The sequence below is a fragment of the Pelophylax lessonae genome, assembly GCF_965119305.1.
Source record: "Pelophylax lessonae genome assembly, chromosome: 4".
Lineage (NCBI taxonomy): Eukaryota > Metazoa > Chordata > Amphibia > Anura > Ranidae > Pelophylax > Pelophylax lessonae.
The window spans coordinates 613,657,972-613,677,190 of record NC_138771.1 but is presented as its reverse complement, the minus strand read 5'-3'; the positions used below and the strand labels follow the sequence as shown (position 1 = coordinate 613,677,190).

General features: G+C 45.0%; 1 protein-coding gene across 1 annotated transcript in view; it reads left to right on the top strand.

Moving 5' to 3' along the window:
• The window catches only part of LOC309554683 (A.superbus venom factor 1-like), a gene marked incomplete at its 3' end in the record, with an annotated part of 174,990 nt that extends 164,682 nt beyond the window's left edge, over positions 1 to 10,308 (top strand). The window contains exon 9 of the mRNA XM_082256389.1: positions 10,183 to 10,308. Within this exon, the coding sequence (XP_082112515.1) occupies positions 10,183 to 10,308 (126 nt within the window). The remainder of the gene's footprint in view (positions 1 to 10,182) is intronic.
• Between the last annotated feature and the right edge of the window lie 8,911 nt (positions 10,309 to 19,219).

The window sequence follows — 19,219 nt, the reverse complement described above, 5'->3', positions numbered from 1 at the left end:
AGGAGATGGAACCATGTTCACAGCAGGGTGGCACCCAGGCCAGCTCATGGCCATCACTGGTGCGTGGCTGGGGGTATACAGAGGACACAGACGATACACCTCCCACAGAGGACAGCCTTTCGTTGCCTCTGGGCAGCCTGGCACACATGAGCGATTACATGCTGCAGTGTCTCCACAACGACCGCCAAGTTGCCCACATTCTAACTTGTGCTGATTACTAGGTGGCCACGCTGCTGGATCCCCATTACAAGGACAACGTACTGTCCTTAATTCACTCACTGGAGCGTGATCGCAAGATGCGCGAGTACAAGCGCACGCTGGTAGACGCGATGCTGCTGGCATTCCCACCTGACAGCGGGGCCACAGTGGAAGCACAAGGCCAAGGCAGAGGAGGAGGAGGAGGAAGAGGTCGCCAACGCAACCAGGGCACCGCCAGCACCTCAGAAGGCAGGGTTAGCATGGCCGAAATGTGAAAAAGCTTTGTCAGCACGCCACAACAAACAGCAGCACCAGCAGCTCATATGGAATGTCTTAGCAGGAGGCAGCATTTCACCAACATGGTGGAGCACTATGTGTGCACACAGTGAATGATGGGTCTGCCCCCTTCAACTTCTGGGTCTCCAAATTGGGCACATGGCCTGAGCTTGCCCTTTACGCCTTGGAGGTCCTGGCGTGCCCTGCAGCCAGTGTTTTATCTGAACGTGTATTTAGCACGGCTGGGGGCGTTATCACAGACAAGCGCAGCCGCCTGTCCAGAGACAATGTGGACAAGCTCACATTCATTAAAATGAAGCAGGCATGGATCCCACAGGACTTTTCCGTACCGGTATTGTGCAGAATAGAGATGGATACCGACCTTACCCAGCCATTGTTATATTTTTCATCTTTCTCACTCTTTTGGGGTGTACCCTAATTTAAAATGACTAAAAAAAAGCAGTGTTGGCTACCTCGTCCCCCTCCACCGCCACTTCCACCTACACCACCACATCCACCGCCACCTCAACCTCCCTCCTACTCCATATGGGCCTTGTCCTTCACAGATGAAGAAAATTGTTTTATTTTTCAGTTTTTTTTTGTTGTTTGTTTTTTTCCCTATCCACATTTGTTTGCAGAGCACTTGCCATGCTCTTAATTACATTTTGCTGCCATTTGCAGCACTCTAGCCCTTTCCATTGGTTTTTTAGAGCCATTTTAGTGCCTGAAAGTTCGGGTCCTCATTGACTTTAATGGGGTTCGGTGTCCGGGTATACGGACCCGGACTTTTTTTTCAAGTTCGGCCGAACCCGCCGAACACGGACATCCAGGTGTCTGCTCAACTCTAATTATAAATGCTTAAGTGAGCCTTGTTTCCATGCCCTATGCATGAAAAAGTAGGAATTGGGGTGCAGAAAAATAGCAGCAGGTGCTCTGGACTGATGAGTCAAAATGTTTGGTTGTAGCAGGAAACCATGCATATGGTGAATGCAGACGAAACGTGTATCCCGATCCATTGGGGTACGACCCACACCCCCTCCTTGTTAGAATGGTTTACACGCCTCCCTAAAATTGCCGAAATGGAAGAACTCATTGACCTAACAAAAGATTCCCTCTACAAATTCACATCCTCCTTGGCCTCTAGGTTTCACCTTCAAACCAATGATTAAAAAAAAGGAATCACAGGTAATACCGTTTGAATCTTACTTAGGCCAGTGGCCTTTACGCCTGAAACAAGGGGGCTTCTTACCAAAATTTTTGTATGACTAAGCCTCACCCCTCTAGTAGATGACAGGGGATGTGGGTGGATTTTTGCTGGAGTGAGCTCGCGATGGCCCCCCCCCTTTTTTTTTCTTTTTTACTTATCCTTCTCTTTCTTGACTTCCCCATCTCCTTTTTCTCTCCCCCAAACCCCAACCCCCCCTTTTGTTCTCTTCTTTTTGACTGGTTCAGTACAGCCTCTGACCCAGCCTTTGTCGGGAGCAGTGTTTCTCAACCTTTTTTCATTTGAGTAACCTTTTAAAACTATTCACAGTCTCCAGGCACCCCATTCTAAAATGTAAAAAACTATTCTGATAACTTTAAATAATGCAGCAACATCCACATATAGGACACCCAACATTAAAGATGATTTTTTCTTCCAAAGCAAATACACTTTTGCACACTGGTACTGACCAGTACTCCAATGTTTCTCTTCTCCCTCAATTTCTCTCCATCAGTCAAGTAATGTCACACCAGTGCTGAGGGACAGGGGCAGAAGAGGATCAAACAAGGATGCTGTGGAGGCAACAGATATTCTGTTTATCAACAGATGTCTAGAAAGTCGTAATGGTGCATAATGAAAATCTGTGGCTTTGTGTAACTGAAAGGCAGGCTTGATCCACCTGCTGGCTTGTATACAATTTTTGAATAATTTTTAGGCATTGTGCCAAGGCATCTCTGAGTAAACCTCAAGGCACGCTTGATTGACATGCCTGATTGAAAAAGGCCGGTCTGGAGGGTCTCATTGACCATAGTTTCCAATCTTTTTTTTTTTTAATTTATATCTTTATTGGTGATTTTTTATATATACATACATTTCAAACAAACATTGTCATGATCTGACCAAACCCCACCCCCTTACCTCCCCCTCCCTCCTCCCCCCAATTAAACCAAAAACAAAAAAACAAAAAACAAAAAAAAAGAAAGTTTTTATACTTTTATGCACTCATTCCCAACATTTCTTCGTATGAAGATGTATTCCATACTATATTACCGTACGCCAGAAGGGGTATGGGGACCGTCCCACTGCAGCCTGGACCAGGCTCCGCCCAGGGTGACCCTCTCTTAAACTCCCTTTAAGAAGAACCGGCTTCCAAGTATTGCACCCAGGGTCTCCATCTCAACTTAACTTGATCCTCTGAATTTCCCAATATGGCTGACAGTTCTTCCATCTTAAAAATCTCGTTGACCTTCCCACACCACAACTCGTAAGTTGGGATCACTGTCTGTTTCCAGAAAATAGGTATGCATGCCCTTGCTGCATTCAACAGACGCAGAGTCAGGGACCTTCTGTAGCTCCGCACTGAGCTTCCTGTCAAATGCAGCAAGCACAACGCGGGGTCCTCTAGTATATCCACGTTGGCTATATGTTTTATAGCCACTGCTATCTTATTCCAAAATGGCCGCACTCTTTTACATCCCCAAAAAATATGTACCATATTTCCATCCTCCAATCCACACCGCCAGCATTTTCCTGAGACCGCCTCTTTTATTCTGTGTAATAGTGATGGGACTCTATACCATCTGGTTAGAATTTTATACCCTGTCTCTTGGATCTTACAATCTAGTGACGATTGGTGAACTAATCTCAGGATCTTATTTATCTGCTCTTTTGACCACACGGTGTTTAACTCCTGCTCCCACTTTTGGATAAACGGCAATTGTTGGTCTCCCTCATCTTCTGACAATTGTGTATAGAACCTTGAAACCAAATGGCCCGTCGCGTTACCTGTTCTACACATATTTTCCAGATCCGTTAGCTCTCGTGGTGCATACCCTTTCTGCCGAACTGATCTAATATAATTATACAACTGATAAAGGCTGAAATAATCTAGCGATTCTCCTGCACCTGTCCTAAGTTCTTCTAGGGAGGGCATAGGCCCATTTTGCCATATATCACCTAGGCGCCTTTTACCATTCTGAGCCCACCTAGGGAGTCTGGCATTTATACACACCGGGGGAAAATCCGGGTTCCCCAAGATCGGTGTCATCGGAGATATACCCGGGGCTACCCTCCAATGCGACTGAATTCTCTTAGTTTCTTTTATAGTCGCTCCCACTGTAGGATGTTTGAGAATAGCGTTTTTTGATTCGAACACCGACCATGGGGCTGGGGGGGTTAGCTGACCTGTTTCCTCATTCTCTAAATCCACCCATCGTTTGGTAAGTTTATTGCAGTGCCAGTCTACCACCCTTGTTATATGGACCGCCCTGTAATATCTCAGGATATCTGGTAATCCCATCCCACCTCTCACTTTGGGTAAGGCCAACGTCTGCATCTTAATTCTCGGGGATTTGTTTGCCCAAATATAGGCGCGGAGTATGCCCTTGATTGATTGAAAGAATTCTTTTGGAACTGCTATTGGAATTGTCTGCATTAAATACAAAATACTGGGTAACACATTCATTTTAATAATGCTTTAATCTTTCCTACAAGCGGTAGGTAATTCTTTCTATAGAGATCCGCGGGATCTGCCGTTAACTGTATCCCTAAGTATTTCAGCGTATCTGAGGCCCATTGAAACGGGAACGCTGTTCGAAGTGCTCTCTCTTCTTGGTCAGATTACGATATGTTGAGTGCCGCTGATTTAGTTACATTAATTTTATAATTAGAGAACCCACTGTATGTTTTCAGGGCATCTAGAATATTTGGTAATGAAAGAGAAGGGTTAGTAGCAAAAAACTGCAGGTCATCCGCAAACGCGGCCACCTTGTGTTGTTCCCCCCCCCGCTTTGGACTCCCGCTATATCCAGAGAACTCCGAATTCTGCACAATAGGGGTTCCAGACACAACACGAATATAAGCGGGGATAGAGGGCACCCCTGCCATGTGCCATTAGAGATAGGAAAGTAACTCGACCTTTATTCATTTACCCTAACCGCAGCCGTAGGGACCGTATAAAGTGCCAGTATAAATTGCAGCATTTGTGGTCCCAGGCCTATGTATGACAGGGTGGCCCGGATAAAATCCCACGCCACCCTGTCAAAGGCCTTTTCCGCATCTGCTGCGAAGAGAACCATCTTCTTCCGTGATGTACGTGCCCGATGTATTAAATCTATGGCTCGGATTGTATTGTCCAGGGCCTCCCGGGTAGGAATAAAGCCCACTTGGTCGAAATGGACCAAGTCTGCCATATATGGTAAGAGCCGATTTGCTAATATTCTTGCGTATAGTTTCGTGTCTACATTTATCAAAGATATCGGGCGATAGCTGTCACAACACAGGGGGTCCTTCTCCTCTTTAAGTATTAGAGTAATATGCGCCCGTAAATAATCCAACGGGAACGCCGCTCTTCTTCCCACTTCATTGAAATGTGATAGTAGGGGGTTATTTAAACGCTCCCCAAATTTCTTGTAATAACTTAAAGTAAAGCCATCTGGGCCAGGTGCCTTATGTGCCCTGGTCTGTGAAATCGCAGCGGCCAGCTCTTCTCCCGATATCTCGCCTTCCAAAGTCAGTACTTGGTCTTCTGAAAGTGTACGCATGCCCGAGTCTCGTAAATACTCCTCTATCTGCTTCCCCTTTTCTGAACTTTTCTTGCTCCCTATTTCCGGTAGGTTATATAGTGACCGATAGAAAGAGCAGAACTCTTCTGCTATGTCAGCTGAAGTGTGAACCTCCCCACCTTTTGTATTTCTAAGACGTAAAATTTGAGTTTGTCTTTTTGGGCCCCTCAGTGCTCATGCCAGCATCGCCCCTGGTTTTTTTGCGTATTCATACAGGTGTCTTTTCAACCATAACATATTTCGTACTGTCTTTTGGAAAAGTATCTGATTCAATTCCTCTCTTACCCGCATGAGAGGATCAAATGAGCTTCCGCAAGCATTCTCTTATGCTGTCTACTCAGATGTTCAATTTTAGTTAGATATTCTTTAATTTTCGCCTCTCGCTCTCTTTTGCGCTGTGCACCCAACTGTATCAGAACCCCTCTTATCACGCACTTGTGCGCTTCCCGGATCGTGGAAGGTGAGAGCGACTCCGATGTATTTTCCAAAAAGTAGTTATGTAACGCCTCATCTATCTTCCCCTCCGTTTCCGAGGATTGTAATAAGGCCTCATTTATGCGCCATGATCTTGGACTACAGTTTTTTGATTCCCACTCTATACTCACATACACCGGAAAATGGTCAGAGATTGAAAAATCTCCGATATCTGAGTCTGTCACTAACGGCAGGTCTGCCTGGGTAACCAGGATTCTGTCTATCCTACTATATGCCTTGTGGATTGGAGAATAGAAAGTGTAATTTCTCTCCCCTGGGTGCATCAACCTCCATGGGTCGATGAGGCCCAGGAGGGAGATCTCTTTTTGTAGCCTTCGTAATTTAGCAAATGACATATATGAACTTCTTTTGGAGGTATCCAACAGAGGTTCTGGGGCATAATTAAAGTCACCTCCCATCACTAAGTGCCCTTCCCGGAATTCCAAGACAACCGGAATCATTTTCTGTAAAAACATTACATGCTCATAGTTGGGAAAATAGACATTTACGAGGGTTACCTCGACCCGTCCTATCCACCCCTTCACCAACACGAACCTACCCATTGGGTCAGCCAATTCTTCTTTCAGGGTCCAATTCATAGCACTTGATATTAAAATGCTCACACCCTTTGATTTAGCAATAGGGGATGTAGCATGGTAAACCCATGGAAAGTCTTTATTGTACAATTTTGGTACTGCATCTTTGCGGAAGTAGGTCTCCTGAATGAAAGCTATTTGTGTAGCATCTCGTTTTAGATCTCCCATAAGTCTCCTACGCTTCTGTGGGGTTGATAGTCCCCTCACATTATAGGTCGTAATCTTACAACCTGCTGTCCCCCCTGGGTCGCCCCACCTCCAGCCACCATTGTGGAACGGTCCCCTGCCCCCTATGGCCACACAACCTATGCGAGAAAAAAAAAAATTAAAAAAATATTTAAAAAAAATAATAAAAAAAAAAAAAAAAAATTTGACAAGAAAAGAAACCCCCCTTCACCCACACAAGTATGTATATACTGTTTAATACCCACTACCCCTACCCCCCTCTAATGGTTATCTAAACCAGCGCAACCAGGCGCTATCTACTGAGGGGGCCGTGGTTCCCAAAACCCCGCGAGCAAGCCACTGTACCTGGACACTTTCCTTCAAGAACACAAGAGGGAAGAAAAAAGAAGAAAAGGCTGGGCTCCAAAAATTGGAGCTAAGAAAATGGGCTCTACTCCCTCTCACCCCTACCGTGGTGGTAAGGATGTAGTCCCTATCTTATCCCTGGCAGACAGTAAAACTATAAATTTAAAGTGTCCAGCTAGAGGAGCTCTAACTCGACGGACGATCGCCTCCCTTCACATAATGTCAATGTCCTACTCCCCCCCCCCGCCCCAGAGACCCCCTCTTACGCCTCCCGATCTAGTCAAACTACCCCGAGCCAGGTCGCAGATAAAGGGGACTTAATTGCTACATGGTCAGATCCCTTGCTTGTGCCTTCTACTCCTATCACTCTATGGATTCCCCTCCCCCTCCCCCATCTCCCTTCCTGAGGGCCCCGGGGCCCCCTCACCCCCCCCCCCCTTCTGCAAAACATCTACCCTCCCCTCAACTCCATCTTAACCTTTCAGACTTGCGCTAGGTCCTGGGAGGATCTCTCTTACTCACTTCTAGTTGCTATTAACCATAACTATTTCCTGAGTCACTCTATCCTCTGTATACACCCTAATAGTGATTTAAATTCAGTATTATTAGGTCTCACATATCTTCTTTTTTATGTCTTAAGCGTGTCCCGCACAAAGCGAGGGAACACTCTCAAATTACCTCTACCTCAGTGCCCCCTTCCCTCTTAACCCTTAAGATCGTGCTCCGGCCCTCAATGGCTGGCGGGGGCACGAATAAAAAAAAATAAAATAAAAACACCTTGTGAAGTTATTGTTGATTTCTACAGATACAAATATATAATATCCAACTTTCCTGTGAAAAAAAAAAAAAAAAATCCAAAAACGCACACCACAAATCTCCCATAAGAAAAACATGAAAAGCATGGAAAAATAACACAAATCACACTAAAAGTAACCCCCCCCCCCTTCCCCTTCGAGGGTGACTCAGATAGTAAGAACATATAAAAAGTAAAACAGAAAAAATGCAGAAAAAACGCCCATAACTTGACAAAGCAAATGTTCGAGGCGGGTGTGGGGATACCAGGGACCTCCACACATCTTAACTTTCCCCCCTCCCAGAAAGAGAGGGAGAAGAGGAGATAGGGAGAACCCCAGAAACAAACAAAAGGAAAAAAAAAAGCATGGGGAAAACCAGAAAAATAAATATAAAAAAAAAACAAAAACACGGAATAGGCCAGGAACCTGTGTGCAGCACTTTTAGGTTCATTATATTATTGTCTCCTTGTCCTGAGCATCTGTTTTGCTCCCACACCTATCTGCTCCAAATTTCACCCATGTTGTATGACTTAATTCATGTAATAGTTCACGGAGTTTCCTAGGACATCTATCCAGTCACTCACATGGACCGGGGCGCACCCCAAAAATGTAAAGAGCCCGGGGAGCTGGTCTGGCCATTTCAATAAGAACGTTTCTCTGTCTTTCACCACTTTCAAATGGAAGGGGTGTCCCCAAAAATAGGTTGCTCCCACTTTTCTTATGACCTCTAGGAGGGGTTTAATTGCGGCTCTCATCTTTAGGGTCCCCCGTGAAAGATCTGGCAACAGTTTCAGCTGAGAACCTTCATACTCAATCTGCCCTTTTGCCCATGCTTGTCTCATTATGTCTTCTTTAAGTGAAAACAGGTGAATCCTAATCAAGACATCTGGGATTAGATCTGTTCCCGTCCTTCGGGACGCTTTAACCCTGTGCACTCTGTCAATTTCCATTTTTTCCATTTGGGGTCTCTCCAACACACCATTCAAAATACCCACTACTGTGGTTCTGAGCTCTGGGCCCTTTACGGATTCAGGCAAGCCCCGCAGTCGAATATTATTCCTCCGGCTGCGGTTCTCGGCATCATCCTGCTGCAGCTGCAACCAGGTGACTTGTTTTTGCAACTGCACTCGTGAACTTTCTAATTCAGAGATTCTGACTTCAAAATCACATTGTACTGACTCTGTATTCACCAATCTGCCTTCAATTTGGTCAACTTTTTGTTTTAAACCACATATTTCCATTTTAATGTCACTCACGATTGCTGCAGCCATGTCTTGGATATCCTGTTTCGTCGGGATCAGCTTTACAAACTCACTCCACTCCGCTGTTGATGGTATTTGGGGCTGTTGCGGCATAATCAGGGATTCTTTGGGCTCTTCGTTCCTTTGTTCATGCGATATATCCATTACTAAAGGCTTCTTCCCACCAGAAGAGACCCCAGTAGATTGAGTGTTTGTAGTTTTGGGCCCTTTCTGCTGAACTGCCATTCCTGAGTTTGTTTGGCGTTTCTGTGATGCCTTGGTCCCAACAGTGCTTCGTGATGCCACTGTGTGTCTCAGAAAATATGAGGTAATGTCTGTCCTTTTCTCTAGGGCTTGCTTCTGCTCCGGGCTGGCTGCTTGAGTCATATATACAGGGGAGACCAGCGACCTCCGCATCTACTGTCCCAGCTGGCACTCGACCCCGGCTCTCCTCCTCCACAGCCCCTCAGCCCCGCGCCGACCCGCACGGTCTTTCACCCTATGCTGTACCTCTCTCACTCTGAGGCAGGGTCCCGCACATTCAGCGTATGACCGCCTGCTTCCTTGCCACCACCGCTGCTTTATGGCTCCCCGAGCCTGGATTTCCCCATTACCGTCCTCCGTGAGCCTCGGGCCCCGCTCTGCACCTAGCGGGGGGGGGGGGGAGAGCCGACTCACTCACTGCACGGCTCTCTCTTCCACCAAGCAGAGCTCCTCACTGCTTGGCCTCTCACGGAGCCATTGACGAACCACGCCCTCAATCAGCTAGTCACATCTGTCCATAGTTTCCAATCTTATCCTTTCCACCAACTGTTCATCCACAACACACCCCTCCCTCTGACATATGTGCCTCCCCACCCCCTTTTATTTACTTTTTTTGCGGATCCTTCAACTACCTTCCCGATTGACATGCTGGGACTTCCCCAGATGTCAGATGTTAACAAGTAGCTGATCAATCATTACTGTTTTCATTAATAATTTCTCTGCATTAGCAGTTCTTCGCTCCGTATTCTGTTTTACGTGCATTGGTTCTCATGCTGATCCTTGTATAACATCAATCATACGACTGAGATGTTTTTGCACTGTATGTAAAACAAACATTTTTTCTTGTTAAGCTCTGGATAAAAAAATTAATAAATGAATAACACTTCTATTTCTGAAAGTTTTCTTTTATGTTGCAGCATTTTTTTCATGCCTGCCTAAAACTTTTGCACAGTACTGTGTATACATACACACACATGCACCATAGTTCTTGTTTTCTCTTTTTAACAATACATTCTTTTTTTCTCATATTTTATCTCCTAGATCAAAAATGGAGAAGGCACGGTTACCTTAGAGAGAAAAGATTTTGTGCAGAACTTTAAGAATGTTGATGACATGCTCCAGTTCACCCTTTATATGTCTGTCACAGTGGTTGACTCAGGTGAGTAAAGGGACCTTCACAGAGAATCCATTACATGTAACAATGATATTTTAGTGCTATGTAGACACAGATACACTGAATGACCTTCTAGCTTTTTATATATTTGAGACTTCTGGTGGCTCTGTCTTTGTAAATCACTTTGCCTCTCACCACTGAGCCCATTGCAAGAATATTTCACCCTTGATGGTAAATTCTACAGTTGAAAATTAACTTTCCACTAGAAAAGCCAGTGGCGACAGCGTGACTCATTTTGCTATACACAGTCCTTGATTGGAAACGGAGGCGAATGGCATTTGATAGTTGGGGTTCCTTGAATAATCATCAACATTAGTTCTTTGAACGACATTTAGAAAGAGATCTTCTAAACAAATGTAACAGTAAATGGACCAACAATGCAATTGCGCTCCAACAATGGCCCATCTGGAAAGTGGGAGTGGGCATATGAAATATGTACCTATTGTCTAAATTACAGCAACATGTTAGGTACTGAAAGACTGCTGCTTTTCCCTAATTCCTGCAGGGAGAAATGTATTTTCTAATCAGCCAACGGAATATACTTACAGTATACTTTTTTAGGTTCATTCGACCATGCAACCACTAAAGCTGAACTTACACCTGTAGAATTTCATTAGAAAATTGTCAGTTTCAGGACATTCATTCAATAATCTAAAAGTTAAAGCGGGCGCTTAGATAATCATTTTGACCAGAGTGAGTAAAAAAAAAAAAAAAAAAATCGAAGAACAAGGATGGAAAATTGTGGTTGAATCTAATGGGAACTAATACATTTCTAATTATTGAATTTGCTCCTGGACCAGAAAACAGTGACTAGTCTTATGCCCATGCACTTGCCAAGGTCCAGAAGTAGAAAATTAATTCTATGAAAATCAATGCACTCAATGGTAGAAAACCACATTTGAAATTAGTTATATATTTATATTTCTTGTCTGAGCATTGGAAGGAAATTCTACATCTATAAGGTGAATATTAGATTAGTGTTTATAGTAGACAAAATAATAGTGTTATCAGTGCCCCTAATTTCATTCTGGGATAATTTCACGTCTGTGGTCTCCTCTATCTGCAACTCTCATATTGTAAACCCTCAAGTTCTGTAAAACAGATCTGTAGGCAACAAAACACACCAACTGACCTGTAAACTCTTTTACAGGCAGTCCAGAGTCTCCAGTACCATCAAACTACACAAAAAATCTCTCTTCAAAACCATTATGCGACCCAACAGGCCAAATGCACTTATAACATTATAGAAGGACCTAAAATAGATCCAAGTCAGCCCATTCCCCAAATCAAACAAGATATTATAGACCTGTAAACATTCATAAGAACAATTAACACAACAGGAACCTATGTATATTGAAGACCTCCAAAATATTAAGCAGTACCTATTGTATATGTATGAATTTAGCACCTTAAATTAATGATCAGTGTAAGTATGGATGTTGTTATTTAGGGCAACTATAGTTGATTAAAATATGCTGTTGGATGTGTGTTTGGTAGGGTTGAGCGAACCCGGACTGTATTGTTCGGTATCGTACCGGACTTTTGGGTATTCAGTACCCGGACATGGACCCGAACATTTCACTGTATGTTCGGGTACTGTCCGTTGTTCAGTAATGTTATTTGATGTTTTGGCGCGATTTTAATGGCGCAGTTTAAACAGGTGCAGGGCAGCCAATCAGCAAGCGTTAAACTAGTGTGCCCTTAGAAGCCATCACAGCCATTCCTACTAATGGCATGGCTGTGATTGGCTAGTGCAGCATGTGACCCAGAGTCTATATAAGCTGGAGTCACATAGTGCCGCGCGTCACTCTGCTCAAACTATACTAGGGAGAGGTTCCTGCTGCTGCTGCTGCTGAGGGAGAGATAGGGAGATTATTGTAGGGTCAGGCTGGAGATTGCGTTCAGGGAAAGAATAGGAAGAATCTTCTTTAATCAGACAGCGATCTATATTGATTGTATTGTGTGGGGGTGCAGTGCACGATCTTTATGCCCTGACCTGAGCCCAGTGAGGAGGAGAAAGGAGAAAAAAAAACCTTTTATCAGTCTGTTAGGTGGGCGGCATGCGGTGCTGCACATTTAATGCAAGCTCAGTGCATATGTGTCTGCTTAATCTGCATTTAAAAAAGAAAAAAACTTTTTTCCTTCATATTTTACTTTGACATACAGTGTTTAGACAGACACTGCTTTTCTAAACTGCTCTTCAAAAAGCACCAATGTAAGGGGAAAATTATTATTTTTCAGTATTTAGAGAAGAAAAAATATTTTTCAGTTTTTCATTCAAATGTTTTTTTTTTTTTATTCAATAGCGGAATAGAAAAACAACAGTATCCAACCTGTTAGGCGTGAGGTGTGTAGCGACCATTTCATGCAAGCTCAGTGCATATGTGTCTGCTTAATCTGCATTTAAAAAAGAAAAAAACTTTTTTCCTTCATATTTTACTGTGACTTATAGCGTTTAGACACTGCATTTCAAATCTGCTTTTCAACAAGCACCAATTAAGGGGACAATTATTTTTCAGATTTTCATTCATACGTTACAGTGCGATACACCCATTGCATACTGTTGTATTCTGCTTTGCAATAGAAACCCATTTAGGGGAAGAAAAAAAAATTGCAGCCTAGTCTGCATATGGTACAGTGAGATACACCCATTGCATACTGTTGTATTCCGCTTATCAATAAAAACCCATTTAGGGGAAAAAAATAATTTGCGGCCTAGTCTGCATATGGAACAGACAAGGAGTCACTGCTCAAGGTGGTGTAATTGCCTGATGACTCACACAGGTGCATGCCCCGGCTTGCCTCCGTAAAAACTTGATAAAAGAAAAGGAATTGGCAGCACTCCAGGTTGAGTCAAAATCCAGATTTATTGACTGGACATCCAAATATGACAATCGTGACAAGGTAGACGTGTTTCACACACTGACTGTGTGCTTAATCATTACTCCTAATGATTAAGCACACAGTCAGTGTGTGAAACGCGTCTACCTTATCACGATTGTCATATTTGGATGTCCAGTCAATAAATCTGGATTTTGACTCAACCTGGAGTGCTGCCAATTCCTTTTCTTTTATCTAGTCTGCATATGGTACAGTGAGATACACCCTTTGCATACTGTTGTTGTATTCCGCTTTGCAATAAAAACCCATTTAGGGGAAAAAAAGCTAATTGCGGCCTAGTCTGCATATGTTACAGTGAGATACACCCATTGCATACTGTTGTATTCTGCTTTGCAATAAAAACCCATTTAGGGGAAAAAAGCGAATTGCGGCCTAGTCTGCATATGTTACAGTGAGATACATCCATTGCATACTGTTGTATTCCGCTTTGCAATAAAAACCCATTTAGGGGATAAAAAGCTAATCGCGGCCCAGTCTGCATATGTTACAGTGAGATACACCCATTGCATACTGTTGTATTCCGCTTTGCAATAAAAACCCATTTAGGGGGAAAAAAAGCTAATTGCGGCCTAGTCTGCATATGTTACAGTGAGATACACCCATTGCATACTGTTGTATTCCGCTTTGCAATAAAAAGCCATTTAGGGGGAAAAAAATAAATTGCGGCCTAGTCTGCATATTTTACTGTGAGATACACCCTTTGTATACTGTTGTTCTATTCCGCTATTCAATAAACACCCATTTAGGGAAAAAATATTAAATTGCGGCTTAATCTGTATCTGTACGTGTGAGATACACCCTTTAGATACTGTTGTTCTAGTCTGCTATTCAATAAACACCCATTTAGGGAAAAAATATTAAATTGCGGCCTAGTCTGCATATGTTACAGTGAGATACATCCATTGGATACTGTTGTTCTATTCCGCTATTCAATAAACACCCATTTAAGGAAAAAATATTCAATTGCGGTCTAGTCTGCATATGTTACAGCACAACAAGGCACACAGGTCTCGCATGGAGGCCCAGTTATTGGTGGCGAAGTGGTGCTGTTCCGCAGAGCGACTCATGCGTGCGTGCTGCAGCTGAAACTCCACTATGGCCTGCTGCTGATCGCACAGTCTGGCCAGCATGTGCAAGGTGGAGTTCCACCTTGTGGGCATGTCACATATGAGGCGGTGAGCTGGAAGGTCAAAGTTACGCTGCAGCGCTGACGGGCGAGCAGCAGCAGGGTGAGAACGCCGAAAGTGCGCACAGACGGCCCACACTTTCTGCAGCAGCTCTGACATATCGGGGTAATTTCTAGGGAACCTCTGCACCACCAAATTCAGCACATGCGCCAGGCAAGGGATGTGTGTCAAACCGGCTAGGCCCAGAGCTGCTACAAGATTTCACCCATTATCGCACACCACCAGGCCGGGCTTGAGGCTCACTGGCACCAACCACTCATCAGTCTGCTGTTCAATGCCCCTCCACAACTCCTGCGTGGTGTGTGGTTTTTCCCCCAAACAGGCAAGTTTTAAAACTGCCCGCTGTCGTTTACCCCTGGCTGTGCTGAAGTTGGTGGTGAAGGTATTACGCTGACTGGATGAGGAGGTGGTAGAGGATGAGGAAGCGGAGTAGGAGGAGTTTGGAACAGGAGGCAAACTGAAGCGCACTGCAATCCTCGGTGGTGGAAGGGCATGCGCCAAACTGCTATCAGCCTCAGGCCCAGCCGCACTGCATTTACCCAGTGTGCTGTTAGGGAGATATAACGTCCCTGACTGTGCTTACTGGTCCACGTATTCGTAGTTAGGTGGGCCTTGCCACAGATGGCGTTGCGCAGTGGACACCTGATTTTGTCACCCACTTGGTTGTCCAGGGAAGGGATGGCTTGCCTGTAAAAGTAGTGGCGGCTGGGCACGACGTACTGTGGGACAGCCACCGCCATAAGGCTTTTAAAGCTCTGCTTCTCCACCAGCCGGAATGACAGCATTTCAAAGGCCAGAAATTCGCGGGTGGGTACTTCCTCTTCTGCTCCAGTGTTTGGGAGATAGAAAGCTGAATGCTTCCACGGGACATTGTGGAGATGGTTGTTGGTGACCCAGGTGGTGGTGTTGCTGGCAGATCCTCTGTTTGGGGTGTGGCAGGTGCCGGTCTCACTACAGATGTGGATGAAGAGGCAGAGACTGCAACAGTAGAGGAAGCAGGAGGAGCCAGAGACCTTTCTTGGTTTTTGAGGTGTCTACTCCACTGCAGCTCATGCTTTGCACTTAGATGCCTGGTCTTGCAGGTTGTGCTCAGGTTTAGAAGGTTTATGCCTCGCTTCAGGCTCTGATTGCACAGCGTGCAAACCACTCGTGTCCTGTCATCAGCACATTGTCTGAAGAACTGCCACACTAGGGAACTCCTTTGGTGTGCTCGGTCCCTTGCTGCGTTGGGCAGTAGCAGGCGTAGTGTCTAGGGCACGGCCGCTCCGCTTTTGCACCCTGCTCCCTCTTCTGGTTTGCTGATGGCTCTTTGCTACCACCGCCTCTTCCTCCAAACTACTCAGGTCACCAGCATGACGTTCATTCCATGAATCATCTTCCACGCAGTCTTCACCCCTGCAACCCTTGTCGGTCTCCACAATCGGAATTCCGCAGCAGTTGGCACCTGTATTTCGTCATCATCCGAGACATGCTGTGATGGTCCTCCCATGTACTCATCTTGAGACATAAGTGGTTGGGCATCGGTGCACTCAATCTCTTCCACTTCTGGGGCAGGGCTAGGTGGATGGCCCTGGGAAACCATGCTAACAGAGTCATCAAAAAGAAGAAGAGACTGCTGCATGAGTTGGGGCTCAGACTGCTTGGCTGATTTGCAAGGGGGTGAGGTGAAAGATTGATGGACATCGGCTGCAGATGCCAACTCTGACCTTTCAGCAGAAGACTGGGTGGGAGACAATGTGAAGGAACTGGAGGCACTGTCAGCAACCCAATTTACTATCGCCTGTACTTGTTCTGGCCTCAATATTTGTAGAGGCGCATTAGGCCCTGCCAAATACTGCTGTAAGGTTTTGTCGCCTACTCGCAGCTGAGAAAGGTGTTTCACTTGTGTGTGTAGCTGGCACAGATCAACCACATCCTCTCCTTGCAACAGGAGCTCCACCAGCATCACCACAACCCAGCACTAACATGGTGGGGCAGTATGTGTGCACACGCCCAGACTTACTGAATGACGGGTCTGCCCCCTTCAACTTCTGGGTCTCCAAACTTGGCACATGGCCCGAGCTTGCCCTTTACGCCTTGGAGGTGCTGGCCTGCCCTGCAGCCAGTGTATTATCTGAACATGTATTTAGCACGGCTTGGGCCGTTTTCCCAGACAAGCGCAGCCGCCTGTCCAGAGCCAATGTGGATAAGCTCACATTTATTAAAATGAACCAGGCATGGATCCCACAGGACTTGTCCGTAACTTATGCAGAATAGACATGTCATTGTTGTATTTGATCTTTCTAACTCTTTTGGGGCGTACCCTAATTTAAAAAGAAATACAATTAAAAACAAAAACCAGTGTTACCTCGTCCTCCTCCACTGCCGCTTCCACCTACACCGCCACATCCACCGCCACCTCAACCTCCTACTCCATATGGGCCTTGTCCTCCTCCTCCACCACCACCGCCACTTCCACCTACACCACCATATCCACTGCCACCTCAACCTCCTACTCCATATAGGCCTCTTCCTCCTCCTACATCATTCAAGATTATTATTTTTTATTTTTCTGTTTTTTTATGTTATTCTAAGTTATTTCCCTATCCACGTTTGTTTGCAGAGCACTTGCCATGCTCTTAAGATGATTTTGCTGCCATTTGTAGCCCTCTATCCCTTTCCATGTTTGTTTTAGAGCCATTTTAGCGCTCAAATGTTCGGGTCACCATTACCTTCAATGGGGTTCGGGGTCGGGGTAAAGTTCGGGTTAAGTCCGGGTGAGCATAATAGTAATAAACCAAGTTAGATACAATCGGTGTCATGTCAGTTTGGACTAGTGTCAATGGGTGGGTTGTGGAACAAGGGAGGAGGGCCTCTCCCATCCATAGATATGGAGTGGTTTGTATCAGGGCTGCGAGGAAGGTGGGTGATGTTGAATTTGACCATGTAGGCTGACCATCTAATCCAGAATCGGCGGGGATCAGCCTTGGAGAGTATCATATCTAAATGTTCTTTTCCAAGTAAGGTATTGAGGTGGGCTTTAACTTCTTGTGCAGTCGGAGAGGTGGAAGATATCCAGTTTCGGAGAATGACTCTTCTAGCCACCATGAAGCATTTGGTAATCCATGGTTTGTGGGTTCTAATGATAGAAAGTCTATATTTGTCTTGAGTCCCAGATGTATGCATTGGAAGTCCATCCATGTATCCAAAAAGTAGAGGAAATTGATTTTTTGTAGGTTGCAGACCTGTGACTTTGAGTGATAAGAGTTCTACTTGGTCCCAAAAGGAGGAAATGAAAGGAGAAGACCATAGTCTATGCAGCAAGGTAGGGCAGTGTGTCAAGCACTAAGGGCATCCTTGAAAAGGGAGATGGGATGGCGAAGATGAGAAGGGGGCATAGGCGTGATGAAGTATTTTGAATTGCTGCTCCCTCCAGAAGGCATTGCACGTGAACGAACGTGTGGTGTTGAATCCTGCTAGGATGTATGGTTTAGAGTCTGGATGGGACAAGGCCTTATCCCAAGATGAATGAAGGTGCTCTTTTGATTGAGATAGCAAGAGAGCCTGGATAGGACGGTATATATGAGAGAGTTTTAGGGGGGTCTTCAGAGGTAATGCATCCAGCGGGTTAGGGGTAAAACTTTTATGTTTTGCAGAGCATAAAGAGGTTGCATATGCCTGAAGTTGGTGGACATAGAGATAGTGCGACACTGGGATCTTGTAAGTTGACTGGAAGGTCCTGAATGGGACAGGAGATCCAGAGGTAGGATCATACAGCTGGGCCAAATATTGCAGTCCATGGGAGGCCCAGGAGGCATTGATAGATTCCATGTGTAAAGACTTAAGGGCAGGGTTTCCTTGAATGGGGAGGTGTTTGGATATCAGTTGCGGGAGTCCAAATTTTTTCCTCAGTTCCTTCCAGGCAACACGGGTGTCTCTGAGAAGGACATTTTGTCGTAAGGGTATCAGCAGTTCACACAGTTTACAATGTAATATGGCTGCTAGATTGTACGGTCTCTCCATTTGTGATCCAGTCCATACCCACTCTCGCCATACTGCAGAGATTATACAGTCTTATATCTGGGAGATTCAGACCACCACTGAGTCTGGGAGGGTACAGTTCAAGGAGGGCAATGTGGGGTTTTTTGGTAGACCATAGAAAGGTGGTAAGAGATTTGTGGAAGCAGGTAAGGTCTGCGTGTTTAACAAGAAGGGGCAGGGTCTGAAGTAAATATAACAATTTGGGGAAGGTGACCATTTTGTATAAATCACAGCTGCCAATGAGAGACAGGGGAAGCTTGGCCCAACTGTCTAGTTCTTTGGACAATTTAGATAGCAGTGGAGTATAATTGAGATGATATAGGGAAGACGGGGATTTGCCAATCAATATACCCAAGTATTTGATGTGGGATTTGGCTATGGGGAAGGGGGAGAATGCCAACCTTTGAGGAGCATGTGAGTCACCTTGGGGAAGTATCTCGCTTTTGGAGTCATTTATGCGCAGGCCTGAACACACTCTGAATCTATCAAAAATATCTGACAGGTTTTATTTGTTTACTAGCTTCAAAAGAATCCCCAAAAGAATTCCCCTTAAGGGGAAAATAACACCACAAATCTTGGGTCCTCACTTCAACGCAAAACTATAATAATTGGTGGCGGTTCCCCATCCAGGGAGGAGGTATGTGGATGTGAACAGGATCTCAACGTGGGCATGTACTTTACTGGGTCCTATTGGCTGTGACCTGAAACACAGCAGGTACTCAGTCTCACGGCTATTGATACTGATTAGAATCAAATTACCCCTATCGCTTTGTAAACGACTACCCATTATCATATG